The sequence below is a fragment of the Mercurialis annua genome, linkage group LG1-X (genome assembly GCF_937616625.2).
Source record: "Mercurialis annua linkage group LG1-X, ddMerAnnu1.2, whole genome shotgun sequence".
Taxonomy (NCBI): Eukaryota; Viridiplantae; Streptophyta; class Magnoliopsida; order Malpighiales; family Euphorbiaceae; genus Mercurialis; species Mercurialis annua.
Genome location: NC_065570.1, coordinates 44757244 through 44771361, shown reverse-complemented (window position 1 = coordinate 44771361; position 14118 = coordinate 44757244). Strand labels below are relative to the sequence as shown.

Below are 14118 nucleotides of genomic sequence, written 5' to 3'. Positions count from 1 at the left end.
AGGTTTAATATCTACTATGTTTTACTATTTACCACTAAAATAATTAGAAAAATGGGGCTCAGATATAGTTTTTTCTAATCAATATAATGCGATCTGATTCGCACGGTTGCAATTAGCCTCATCATGCAAATCAAAAGGCCTTATGTGTTAGTTAAGGTGGAAGCATCATCATAGCCCAAAAGAAGATCTTAAAATTGAAAAGGAGATGTTAAAATTGAAATGAAGCTGTTCAAAATAGAAAAAAAAATTGCAGAGGATAAATAGCAAAGCAAGCAATGAGTTTGAAACTGAATTGAAAACAGCAACATGAAATTTTTAATGATGTATTAAAACCAACCAGAATTAAAAGCAGCAATGATGTCTTTTAATGAATTATTAAAGAAATTAGAATAAAGAAAAGTTTGAAAATGATTGAAAAGCAGATATTAAAAGTTTTAATGAACTATTAAAACAGGAAAAGAGATAAGGTAAAAAGATTGAAAAAAGAGAGTAGGAATAGAAAAGGTTTTAGCTTCCACCTTTTTCAGTTGCCAGTAGCCTCTCAAAATGATACTTTAGAAGGGACAAAGACTTTAGAAGGGACAAAGATACTTCAGAAGGGACAAAACAGCACAGGCACAAATTGTCATTTGCTTCCACCATTAAAACCAAAATGAAACTCATAAAGAGTCCAAGAGACTCCCTCAATTTGGCGAGTCTGGATCAAAAAATAGATACAGATTAGCAACCACACAAACACAAACTAAAAAACTGAAAATATCAAAAATTAGAGAACAGAGTAAAAGGCATAACCTTGCTCAAAAGGTTCTAGCTCATCAAGGCATTCCTCAACCACAAGAGGGCTGGTTTCTGCTCTGAGCCAATCCTGAGTGCACACCAAAGCTTCCACAATTTTTGGAGTTAAAGAACTCCTGAAACAATCAAGCACTCTGCCTGAGGTACTGAAGGCAGATTCAAAAGCAACTGTAGAAATTGGGACTGAAAGGATATCACGAGCCATCCTTAAAAGGATTGGAAATCTTGCACAATTGAGCTTCCACCATTTTAATATATCAAAGGCATCATCATTCTCAACACATGCCTCGCTCAAATATGTTTCCAGCTCAGATTTCCTTGGCCCAGTTTCTGCTTGCTCTTTATTGTGCTCAGCAAATTTGACTTTCATCAATGATGTATGCCTCTTAGCAGCAGGAGGCACAGATAGGATTGACACATGATTAGAAACAAGCCCCTCAGGTTGACTGGAGCTGAACTGAAAACTTCCACTTCCAGATAACCCACTCAGATATGCACTTTGGTACTCATCAAACAACATATTCAGCTCAAACTTAACACTATCAAACAACACAGAACCATGCTCCTTACCAAACAGATTGCATAGAGAAAACAAAAGATCGTTGAGTTTAGAAGTAGGATCAAAAATATGAGAGAAGAAAATTAATTTGTTCATTTTTAAAGGATCACCCCAGTACTTGTTAAATTTTTCTCTCATTTTCTTACCCATCTGTTTAATATCCACATCCTCACTAACAATCATTTCATCCAACATTATAGACAGATCACAAATCTCCAAATAATGCATGTTAGAGGTAACATATAAGCATCCAGATATCCGCAGAGTAGTGATGTAAAAATAAGATAAGCAAGTGGCAAACTTCTTTGCAGTTTGCCAATCAAGAATGTTAGGAATGTTATCTACCATATCATTCCTAAAATTCTCATTTACTTCCTCATAAGAATCAAACACAGATTTGAATAAACAGGCAGTATCCAGCATAAGATAGGTGGAATTCCATCTGGTAGCAACATCAAGACAAAGAGATTTTTTGGTTCCAAGTTTGGCCTCTAAAGTAAGATCTTTAAATTGTTTAAGCCTAGATGGACTGTTTCTTATATATCTTATGCAGTCCCTAATCTTTTTTACAGAAGAATTCATTTCTTTCAATCCATCAGAAACTACCAAATTAATTACATGAGCAATACACCTCATATGCAAATACTGACACTTAGAAACATCAGTGCCCCATGAAATCATTTTTTTCTTAAATGCAGCAATGGCAGTATTGTTATTTCCAGCATTATCCATAGTCACAGTGAAAATATTCTTTAACCCCCAAGCAAGCAAACAATTTTCTAAAGTTTTGCTAATATAATCACCTTTGTGACCACAAACAGGAACAAGGGACAAAATTCTTTTATGTAGCTTCCACTTATTGTCAATCTAATGACAGGTTACACATATATAATTGACCCTTTGAATACTGGTCCAAGTATCAGTGGTTATGCATACCCTTTGACTCTGATTTTTTAAAAAAGTTTTTAGCTTTAACCTCTCATCTAGATACATTTGGTAACAGTCTCTGTTAACAGTCCATCTAGAGGGGATGTTAAATCTAGGGCAAGCCACATTCATCAGTTTTCTAAAACCCTTTCCTTCTACAAATCTAAATGGAAGTTCATCAATTATAATCATATAAGCAAGTGCATTTCTAACATCTGCTTGTGAAAATTTCCATGTTCCCAACTGCCCCTTTCCCTCATCCCCCTCATCACATTTAATCACAGGTTGCAAAGTAAGCAAAGCTTGCCTAGTTTCTTTACTATGTGGATTTTTAAGAGATGCAACATTATGTGCTCTAAGTGTTGAAGTGCCATTAAGTTTAGTGTCAGAATGGTATACTCTAGCACAGTATAAACACTTAGTCATAAGCAATATTCCAGTTGATTCATCAACAATACGCTCATAATGCTCCCATACCTTTGATCTTACCACTATCTGCTTTCGTTTTTTATCCATTGGCTTATTGCCAATCACAGCTGCATCCTTCTCCTGCTGCAGCCTGGGCTGAGGTGAGCCCTCATCATCAACAACAACAACAGGTTGCTGCTCACTAGGGAAAGGCAATGGATCAAGCAGGCCAAAAAGTGGATCATTAGCAGCACCAAGTTGTCCAGAGTCAGACATCTGCAAAGTGTAAGACACAACAAAACACAATCAAATGCTACTCAATCAACTAATGAACTACACAGTAAACACAAACCACAAACACAGGGAAAAGGAACTTACCAAGAGAAAGAATGCAGTAAACTTCCAAAATTGAAAGCAGATTAGTGATTCTCAGATCAAAAGAAATGAACAGATCAACAAAAGGGTCCTTTGAGCTTCCACCAATGATTCACAGAGGCTGTGAATATTCTCCAACCAAATGATACATGATAAAAAAACATACATTCGTGATCAGGTTGCCATAGAAACAGAGTCACAAACTCACAAAATTACAGACTCAGTCACAAAGACCATCAATAAAACACAGAAAGTTTAGAGTTCCATAATTACCTTGTTTAAATGATTATGAATCGTAAAGATCCTATTTAGGGCTTCCAGTCCAACACACCAACCATGAAAAGCAGAACCAACAAACCATCAAACACAGAAAGTAAATAAAGAAACAAAGAATCAGAACACAGAAATGAAGGACACAATATTCACCTCGAATGATAGAGATCCAGTTTAGGGCTTCCGCCAAGCCTCCATTTTCAAATGTAAATCATGAAAAGGAAAAACAAAAAATCATCAAACATAGAAGAAAAAATAAGAATACGAAATGAAAGAATAGAAATCAGAACACAAACAATAAATAGATCGAAGAACCCTTTATTCTTACCTTTTTAGAAATCAAATCAGGCTTCCACCTCTTCCATAAGCCTCCATTTTCGAACACAGAGAGCACATTCAAGGTAGGAAAAACCAACATCAAACACAAATAATACAACCACATAACTCAGAAAAGATGGAAAACAGAGAAAAAGAACCAAACTCACGAATTATAAAAGAAGTTGAGCGATTAATCGAATGATAAACATCAAACGACAGGTTGGATCTCTATCGATTCATATTCAGAGCGCTAAACTGATTAAGAAAAATCATTTATGGCTTAGTTATACTAGTATAATCTAGAGTAAATCAGAAAGAAAGAGTAGATAAATTAAGGTTTGAGCGAAGAACAGTTTCAGTTTTAGAGAGAGGGTAGAGGTTTTTGATGAGAGAGAGGGTCAGAGAGGAGTAAAGAAAATTCTGGAAGAGAGGCGAGTGTTTAGAGTTAGGAATTTAGGTTAAAAAAAGTTAAGGGGGTTTATAAAGCCTTACAAAACGGCGTCGGATGCACCTAGAGTTAGAGCCTCCACACGTACCACACGTGCCTACCAAAACGACGTCGTTTTGTAACTTCGGTTACATCGGTTTTTCGGTCGGTTCGGTTGCTGAACCATCAAATCCAAACCAAACACCAAACTCCATATTTTTTAATATTTAAAAACCAAACCATATCAACCGAAAAACCGCCCCACGCTGTGAACTTCGGTTCGGTTCGGTCCGGTTTTTCGATCTGATTCGGTTTCTGCTCAGCCCTACTTCTAGGGCTTGGATATGTACTCTTTTATAATATTAAAAACTTGATTTTCCATTATAAATTTCAACAAATCAATAGCAAAGTAAAGAAAAATAACAAAAGAGGAAATCATTAATAGATGTTTTGGATCACCTTTATTTAAAGTTTAAAATAGGCAAAAGGTACAAAAAAACCCTCGTAGTTTTCACAAAAGTACAAATCAGCCCTTTTACTTTTTTGGGGTATAATTAAACCCTTTTTGTTTTCAAATAGAACAAATAACCCCTTTCATCCAACATCATTAGAAACACTCGTTAATGGTTGACATGTCTCTCATAATCATATAGGAAAAAATTTCAAAAATAATTTTAATATTTAAAATATTTACCAAAAATTTGAGGGGGTAAGTGTCCCAAGAGTAAATTAAAAGGGTTTATTTGTTCGATTTTAAAATAATAAGGGTTTAATTGTTCAATTTTAAAAACACAGGGGCTTAATTGTGCACAGATAAAGTAAAAGGGCTGATCTGTACTTTTGAGAAAAACTCGAGGGCTTTTTTGTACCTTCTGCCTTTAAAATATCAATGTTAAGCTTTGAAAAATCAATTCATGGATCATTCTGGCACATTTAAAATATACAAAATCTATATTTCTTTTTGACATTTTATAAAAGATGACCCCACGAAACCCATTTTCTTTCAATGTGAAATAACAAATTTTCCATGGGATAGCAACAAAAGTTGGAAGTGTAACTAAGTGTTCCACCATTTGTTTAGGCAAGATGTGTTAGTGCTGATGTTAAGCCTGATGCTTATGTTTATACGGCTGTGATTCGAAGTTTGTGCGAGTTGAAGGATTTTGATAAGGCGGAAGAAATGATTCGATGGATGGAATCCGGTGAATGCGAATTGAGTGTAGTGATATATAATGTGTTGATTCATGGGATTTGTAAGAGCCGTAGATTTTCGGAGGCTGTTGCGGTTAAGAAGGGGTTGAAGGCGGATTTGGTGACGTATAGTACATTAGTGATTGGATCATGCAAGGTGCAGGAGTTTGAGTTTGGTGTGCGGATATTGGATGAAATGATCGAGTTAGGATTTGTACCTAGTGAGGCAGCTGTTACGGCTTTGGTTGAGGGGTTGAGGAGCAATGATGCTTTTAATTTGGTAAACAATGCTTGGAGAGTTGGAGTGGCGCCTAATTTGTTTGTATATAATTCATTGCTTAATTCTTTGTGTAGAGTTGGAAAATTTGAGGAAGCAGAGTTGCTTTTCAAGAAAATGGGAGGGAAAGGGTTATGTGCAAATGATATAACTTACTCTATTTTGATTGATTCATTTTGTAGAAGGGGTGAAATGGATACTGCAATTACTTTTCTAGATAAAATGACTGAAGCAAGAGTAAATTTCACTGTCTATCCCTTTAATTCCCTTATTAATGGTTACTGCAAGTTGCGAAATGTGAATGCAGCGAAGTACTTTTTTGACGAGATGACTGACAAAGGATTGACTCCAACAGTCGTGACATATACATCGCTGATAACTGGTTACTGCAATGAAGGAGATTTCCGTAAGGCATTTAGATTGTATCATGAGATGACTGGAAAGGGAATTGCTCCAAATACATACACCTTTACTGCGATTATAACAGGTTTCTGTCGGGCAGGTATTGTTGAATAAACATTAAATGTTATCTACTTTGTGGGTTTTAAATTTAGACGTTAGTGAAGTTCAAGGGTCTATTGTAGTTGAAAGGCCAAAGGGTGATAGTTATGGTTTTGATAGAATTTATTGCTTTTCAGTTTTTTTTAGCAGAGTAGTGGCTGAAGTCTATATAAAGGCCATTTTGATTTTGTTTGTATACACAACTCAGAGTAATACAGAAACAGTATAGCAGTTGTGAGTTCAAATCTGTTTTTACAAATTGGTATCGGAGCCAATGGCGAATGTGATGGGTCAGATGTCGCTACCACGACTAACGAAGGCGAACTACGAGAACTGGAGCATTCAAATGAAAGCTCTTCTCGGATCTCAAGATGCGTGGGAGGTGGTCGAAGAAGGTTTTGAAGAACCAGCAAATACAACGGGATATACGGCGGCTCAAAACAAGGCGTTGAAAGAGGCGCGATCGAAGGATAAGGCGGCACTATACATGCTGTTCCGAGCCGTTGACGAGTCGGGCTTTGAGAAAATTGCTGGTGCAACTACTTCAAAAGAAGCGTGGGACATTTTAGAAAAAGTGTTCAAAGGAGCCGACAGAGTTAAGCAAGTGTGTCTCCAAACTCTTCGTGGCGAGTTGGAGAGCATGAAGATGAAGGAGTCAGAAAATGTATCTGACTATATCACGCGTGTACAAGCTGTGGTAAACCAACTCATTCGCAATGGCGAAACGTTGACGGATGCGCGAGTTGTGGAGAAGATTTGAGATCATTAACTGACAATTTTGAGAATGTTGTGTGTGCAATAGAAGAGTCAAAGGACCTTACAACGCTCACAGTCGACGAGCTTGCCGGTTCTCTCGAGGCACACGAACAGCGTAAGAAGAAAAAGGAGGAGACACTCGAGCAAGCACTTCAAACCAAGGCATCAATCAAAGACGAAAAGGTACTACTCTCAAAATTTTCGAGGTAGAGGGCGTGGCCGTGGAAGTCGTGGAAATGGTCGCGGTGGTCAAGGCAACAGTCATGAAGGGTACTATAAGGAGAAAGGACAGTCCAGCCAGCCAAATTGGTGTGGAAGAGGATGTGGTCGAGGAAGAGGCGGTCGGTCGAACTATTCCAACATCGAGTGCTACAAGTGTTACAAGTATGGTCACTATGCGAAGGATTGCAATTCCGACAAATGTTATAATTGTGGTAAAATGGGGCATTTTGCAAAAGATTGTACAACCGATAAACAGGTGGAAGAAACAACCAATCTAGCTTTAGAAGACGAAGTGAATGAAGGCGTTCTCTTGATGGCTCAAAATGAAGTCGAGTTCAATAATGGCACTCTGTGGTACCTCGACTCAGGAGTAAGCAACCATATGTGCGGTCACAGGTACCTATTCGAAAAGATGCAAGATCTTGAAGATGGATATGTGTCATTTGGAGATGCATCAAAGGTGGAAATAAAAGGCAAAGGTACTGTTTGTTACTTGCAAAAAGATGGCTTGATAGGGTCTATCAAAAATGTTTATTACGTACCAGATCTCAAGACCAACATTTTGAGTATGGGGCAACTAACGGAGAAAGGTTACTCGATACTTTTAAAAGACCGGGTACTACACTTAAAGGACAACAAAGGGCGTCTGGTTGCTCGAGTCGAGATGGGAAGAAATCGGATGTACAAACTGAATTTGAGAAGCGTGCGAGAAAAATGTTTGCAAATAGATGTAGAAGACAAGGCGTCGTTATGGCATCTCCGCTTTGGTCACCTACATCATGGTGGTATAAAAGAGTTGGCAAATAAAAATATGGTGCACGGGCTGCCGGACCTGAACTACGAGGGCAAATTTTGTGAAGAATGTGTGCTTGGAAAGCAAACGAGAATCTCGTTTCAAAAGAGGGCAGTATATCAAGCTAAACATACTCTCGAGTTGATTCATACCGATATATGTGGACCAATCACCCCCAAATCTTTTAGTGGTAAAAGGTACTTTATTTCCTTTATTGATGATTTCTCACGAAAAACTTGGGTTTATTTTTTGAAAGAAAAATCTGAAGCATTCGAGGTGTTCAAAAAATTCAAAATGATGGTGGAGAAGGCAACTGGTAGACACATCAAAGCCGTACGATCCGATAGAGGTGGCGAGTATACTTCGACGGTTTTCATGGAGTATTGCGAGGAGCAAGGGATAAGGAGATTTCTAACCGCACCATACTCTCCTCAGCAAAACGGTGTGGCTGAGAGGAAGAATCGTACTATTCTCGACATGGTTAGATCAATGCTGAAGAGCAAGAAGCTGCCGAAGGAATTTTGGGCAGAAGCTGTACAATGTGCCATCTATGTACAAAATCGATGTCCACATGTGAAGTTAAATGATCAAACACCACAAGAGGCATGGAGCGGACAAAAGCCAACAGTTTCTCATCTCAAAGTGTTCGGTAGTGTGGCTTATGCACATGTACCGGATCAACGAAGAACGAAGCTCGAAGACAAAAGCAAAAAGTACATTTTTATTGGGTATGATGAGAAGACAAAAGGGTACAAGCTACTCGACCCATTAAGCAAGAAGGTTACAGTGAGCCGTGATGTGCGAGTAAACGAAGCAAGCGAGTGGGACTGGAACAATTCAACGGAGGTTATCATCGAAGTTGGAGAATCATCAGTTGTTGCACCAACAAGCATACCAACAAACTCTGAAACTACTGATGATGAAGATGAGCCACGACAACCCAAAATGCGAAGTTTACAAGATTTGTATGATTCAACGAATGAGGTACACCTTGTATGTCTTTTGGCAGATTCTGAAAATATCAGCTTTGAAGAGGCGGTGCGAGACAAGAAATGGCAAACTGCCATGAACGAGGAGATTGAGGCGATTGATCGCAACAACACATGGGAGCTATCAGAATTGCCAAAAGGAAGTCAGCCTATAGGTGTGAAATGGGTGTTCAAGAAGAAGATGAATGCTTAAGGCGAGATAGAACGGTACAAGGCGCGACTAGTTGTGAAGGGATACAAGCAAAAGATAGGAATCGACTATGACGAGGTGTTTGCTCCTGTTGCGAGGATGGAAACAATTCGATTACTCATTTCACAAGCTGCTCAATTCAAATGGCCGATATATCAAATGGATGTCAAGTCGGCTTTCTTGAATGGTGTACTTGAAGAAGACATATACATCAAACAACCACCTGGGTACATGAAAGTCGGAGAAGAAAAGAAGGTGCTGAAATTGAAGAAGGCGCTTTACGGATTGAAGCAAGCGCCGCGAGCATGGAATACACGTATCGATACATATTTCAAGGAAAATGGGTTCAAGCAATGTCCCTATGAGCATGGCCTGTACACAAAGAAGAATGGAGGTAACGTGTTATTTGTTGCTCTTTATGTTGATGACCTTATTTTTATGGGTAACAATGATGAGATGATAGAAGAATTTAAAGGCACAATGACACGGGAATTTGAGATGACAGATTTGGGCTTAATGAAGTTTTTTCTTGGTTTGGAGGTTAGACAAGTAGAAACAGGTATTTTTGTATCACAGGAGACATATGCAAAAGAGATTTTGAAGAAGTACAAAATGACAAATTGCAATCCAGTTTCAACACCAATGGAACCAGGTGCAAAACTCTCAAAGTTTGATGGAGGAGAACGTGTCGATGCGAGTAAATACCGGAGTTTGGTAGGTAGCCTTCGCTATCTCACATGTACAAGGCCGGATCTTTCTTTAAGTGTCGGCATTGTAAGTCGGTTCATGGAGGAGCCAGTTTATTCACATTGGAAGGCGTTGAAGCGAATCCTACGATACATCCAAGGAACGGTGTCACACGGGTTGTTCTACTCGCAAACAGAAAATTACAAATTAATTGGCTACTCCGACAGCGATTGGTGTGGAGACATAGACGATCGGAAAAGTACATCAGGATATGTGTTCTTTATGGGAGATACTGCATTTACTTGGCTTTCAAAGAAGCAACCGATTGTGACGCTCTCGACGTGTGAAGCTGAATATGTGGCAGCGTCTTGGTGTGTATGTCATGCGATATGGCTTAGAAATTTATTGAGCAAGATTGAGCGAAAGCAACTGAGTGCAACCGTAATTCAAGTTGACAACAAATCAGCAATTGAGTTGGCAAAGAACCCAGTAAACCATGAGAGAAGCAAACACATCGATGTTCGTTTTCACTTTATCCGAGACCATGTGAAGGAAGGAAGTGTGGAATTGGTGCATGTGGCAAGTCAGGATCAAGTAGCGGATATCTTCACAAAACCACTACCGAAAGTACTTCTCGACAAATACAAAAAGATGATTGGCATGACAGATGGTAGAATCATTTAAGTTTATGGGGGAGTTTTGTTGAATAAACATTAAATGTTATCTACTTTGTGGGTTTTAAATTTAGACGTTAGTGAAGTTCAAGGGTCTATTGTAGTTGAAAGGCCAAAGGGTGATAGTTATGGTTTTGATAGAATTTATTGCTTTTCAGTTTTGTTTAGCAGAGTAGTGGCTGAAGTCTATATAAAGGCCATTTTGATTTTGTTTGTATACACAACTCAGAGTAATACAGAAACAGTATAGCAGTTGTGAGTTCAAATCTGTTTTTACAGGTATGATGGTTGAGGCAACAAGATTGTTTGATGAAATGAAAGAAAGAAACATAATGCCAAATGAGGTCACATACAATGTTATGATCGACGGACATTGTACAGGTGGAAACACATTTAAAGCTTTTAAATTGCTCGATGAAATGGTAGAGAAAGGTCTCGTTCCAGATACATATACCTATAGACCTCTCATAGCTGGTCTTTGTTCTGCAGGCAGGGAATCCGAAGCCAAAGAATTCATTGATGAGCTTCACAAAGGTCATCGCAAGTTAAATGAGATGTGTTATGGTGCTCTTCTGCATGGTTATTGCAAAGAAGGAAGATTACGTGATGCATTGAGTTCTTGTCGTGACATGGTGGCGAGAGGTGTTGATATGGATCTCGTCTGCTATTCGATACTTATAGACGGAACTATGAGAGTACGCGACACTAGAACATTATTCGGCCTTTTGAAGGAGATGCACAGTCATGAATTGAGGCCCGATAATGTATTATATACAAACATGATCGATAGACACAGCAAGGTGGGGGATGTAAAGGAGGCATTAGGCCTTTGGGATATAATGGTCGACGAAGGATGCATTCCAAATATTATAACTTACACTGCTCTAATAAATGGTTTGTGCAAGGCGGGATTCATGGATAAGGCGGAGCTTCTTTGCAAAGAAATATTGGTTGGCAACGAAGCTCCAAATCACATCACATATGGCTGTTTCCTTGACAGGCTTACTAGGGACGGGGACGTGGAGAAAGCTGAACAGCTTCATCATGCAATGCTTAAAGGGCTTTCAGCAAATACTGTTTCATATAATATACTTATCCGAGGCTTTTGTAAATTGGGCAAGATTCGAGAAGCAACCAAACTCCTAAATGGCATGACAGACAATGGGATTTTTCCAGATTGCATCACATATTCAACGATTATGTATGAGCACTGCAAAAGCGGTAAATTACAGGAAGCTATCGAATTATGGCAGACAATGCACGACAAGGGTATCAAACCTGATACGCTAGCATACAATTTTTTGATACATGGTTGCTGCATCGCAGGGGAACTGCGCAAGGCCTTTGAATTGCGGGATGAGATGATAAGGCGAGGTATGAAGCCTAGTCAAATTACAGACTATGCTCCGATCCATAGAGCCGAGTTAAAGATTTCGAGTTTGCCTGCTAATACATAGCTAAGATTCAAATTTGTTGTACCATGTGCTTGCTAGGAAAACCAATAAAGCTCCAATGCCGTATTGTAGAAATTCTTTTAATCACTAACCAAATTGATAAACATTGCAGCAAACTAGATAGTTAACACTGAACCATGTAAAGTTTAAAATAGGAACAGAGTGGGTGTTCAGAACTTCAGCTGATATACACAACCACAACTTAATTGTAACCATTGTTTTATTAAGGTCACTTCATAATTCAGTTTGGCAGAGCGATTAACCTAGTTACTATTTATCGAAGTCTTTGAGTTCATTTCTATTTTTGAAACTGTTCCTGAAATTTCAAAATTTTATTTTTACAACTTATTTTTATAACAATATGTCATTTCGCCGAGTTTTATTTTCATTTTAGTGTTTTTGTTCCCATGTAATATACAATTTTAAAGAAGCACAATTTCCCGTTTCGGGCATTTCTATGGTTGCAGATCAAACCAATTGTTTTTTGCCTTTGAAAATGAAGTGATTTGAGTTGATATTTTTAAACTGAACGTTTTCAGTTCGATTCAATTTTTACAGTTCAGTTTGTAATAAAACAAAAACTAACTGATTTCTTTATCACAATTACAATCAAACCAAACCAGAAAAAATAACTTTTTTTTTATAATATCCAATTAAACCAAACTGAAATTGTCGGTTCAATTCAATTCGATTTTCCACACCCTTGTCGTTCAATGATGCGGATGCAGAGTTGATGAACTAATCCCATTAACCCTGGAAGTAAACATGCAGTGGAAATCGATGGAAAAAAATAAACATTTAATTTACAGCAAGTGCATAAGTGAACTATCTAGAAAAAGCATTTCCAACATACAAATCCCAGGTTAGATTGATATAATAATCATTTGTTTAGGCAAGATGTGTTACATAAGTTTCTTCAATTTTGTATTTCTTACCTAAGCCAGATTGTTAAAATCAAATAATTGTAGAGATTTTTTTTTCTAAAGATAGCAATATATAAATATATAAAAAGAAATGTCATCTCCTGAAGATGATGAATCAATCTTAAGTAAAAGAAATAAAAGTGGATTTCGCGGCTACTATTGAGCCATCTAAATACACATTCGTTACCAAATTAGAATACGAACGCGTAAATAATTTGCTAAACGAACAGTAGCAATATAGAACAATAAAAACTTAAAAGAGGGAACTTACCGTTAAAAAAGATATTAGTATAAGTATTACGGTAGAGCGCATTACTGAATTGTCGAGACCATTCAGAACAAACTCACACCGTCATAGCTTACCTGAACAGTTAAATTAAAAAATAGTAAAAAAATTTAATTTAAAGCTTATCTTATAGTAGAGCCGGTCCATTAGTAGAGAAACTCCACCAATTGTCAACGCAGAGAGTAAGAAATGTTTGGTAGGCCCCTCATTTAGAAGTATATGTCCAAAAAACAAAAAACACAAACAAATAAAATATTAATATTTATATAAATAAATTAATATTTTATAAAACATTTAAACTAGTTTAATACACCCATAAAAGGTATGTTTCAATTCCACTGATTTGATATCACCACCATCTTATCTCTTTCTTCAAATGCGGGTTCAAAATTCTCTTTTGCCTCTGATAATAGCAGAGTTCCATTAGTAGCCGACATAGAAATGGGAGTTAGAGGGGCCATATGAGAAGCCCCTCTTGCCTAAGTAAAAATTGCAAAAATACTATGCATATGTGATATAAACACCCATAAAGGGGATATAAACACCCAATTGGGGAATAGAATTGAACTTAGTTAATAAGATATAACATGTGCAATTAGTTGTTTGCAAAGAAAAATTTGAGTCAAAGTCTAAAATTTAGTGAAATTAGACCCAGAAACTGAAACAGTAAACAATATTGATATAGTGAAATTAGACCCAGAAACTGAAACAGTAAACAGTATTGATATAGCGAAATTAGACCCAGAAACTCAAACATAAAAAAGAACACTTTTTTTCGCTCGGGATTATTGAAAAGCCTAACCTAAACTAAACTAATCCCATCAATATTAAGAAAATCCATAATCTAAACCAAACAATATAACTACTAAATTAGAACTCATAATCCTCTACCCTCATAAAAAAAAAACAAATACAACTACCAAAAATTTATACCAATAAAAGTAATTAAACAAATGTATAAAACCACAAAATTTAAGAAAAAATTGATTAAAAAACGAAATTGATTTTTAACATCTTAAGAAAATGTAAAAATATTGAAGTATCACGCTAAAATAATAATAAACACGAAAAAATATATTTTTTTATGAAAATT

General features: G+C 37.1%; 2 protein-coding genes across 2 annotated transcripts; one reads left to right on the top strand and one right to left on the bottom strand.

Annotated features, from left to right (window-relative positions):
* Nucleotides 1-766: 766 nt before the first annotated feature.
* Nucleotides 767-3301, bottom strand: LOC126671012 (zinc finger BED domain-containing protein RICESLEEPER 2-like). Its single transcript, XM_050364706.2, has 4 exons — nt 3273-3301; nt 3042-3162; nt 2291-2965; nt 767-2221 (listed from the first exon to the last, which is right to left on the bottom strand). Exons 1-4 carry the CDS (start codon nt 3299-3301, stop codon nt 767-769), a joined length of 2280 nt encoding a protein of 759 aa, XP_050220663.2.
* A 194-nt stretch (nt 3302-3495) lies between these two features.
* LOC126671001 (putative pentatricopeptide repeat-containing protein At5g59900) lies at nt 3496-12064 on the top strand. The gene is made up of 3 exons (XM_050364694.2): nt 3496-3543; nt 5164-6052; nt 10642-12064. Exons 1-3 carry the CDS (start codon nt 3496-3498, stop codon nt 11817-11819), a joined length of 2115 nt encoding a protein of 704 aa, XP_050220651.1. The 3' UTR covers nt 11820-12064.
* Nucleotides 12065-14118: the final 2054 nt, after the last annotated feature.

Excerpts from the sequence above, each read along its gene's own strand:
- LOC126671001 (XM_050364694.2), top strand. The coding sequence starts at position 3,496 with ATGATAGAGATCCAGTTTAGGGCTTCCGCCAAGCCTCCATTTTCAAAT. Across the intron at positions 3,544-5,163 it reads CCAAGCCTCCATTTTCAAAT|GCAAGATGTGTTAGTGCTGA; the intron begins GTAAATCATGAA and ends CCATTTGTTTAG. Across the intron at positions 6,053-10,641 it reads AACAGGTTTCTGTCGGGCAG|GTATGATGGTTGAGGCAACA; the intron begins GTATTGTTGAAT and ends CTGTTTTTACAG.
- LOC126671012 (XM_050364706.2), bottom strand. The coding sequence starts at position 3,301 with ATGGTCTTTGTGACTGAGTCTGTAATTTT. Across the intron at positions 3,163-3,272 it reads GTGACTGAGTCTGTAATTTT|CTCAAAGGACCCTTTTGTTG; the intron begins GTGAGTTTGTGA and ends CATTGGTGGAAG. Across the intron at positions 2,966-3,041 it reads TCCTTTTCCCTGTGTTTGTG|ATGTCTGACTCTGGACAACT; the intron begins GTTTGTGTTTAC and ends TACACTTTGCAG.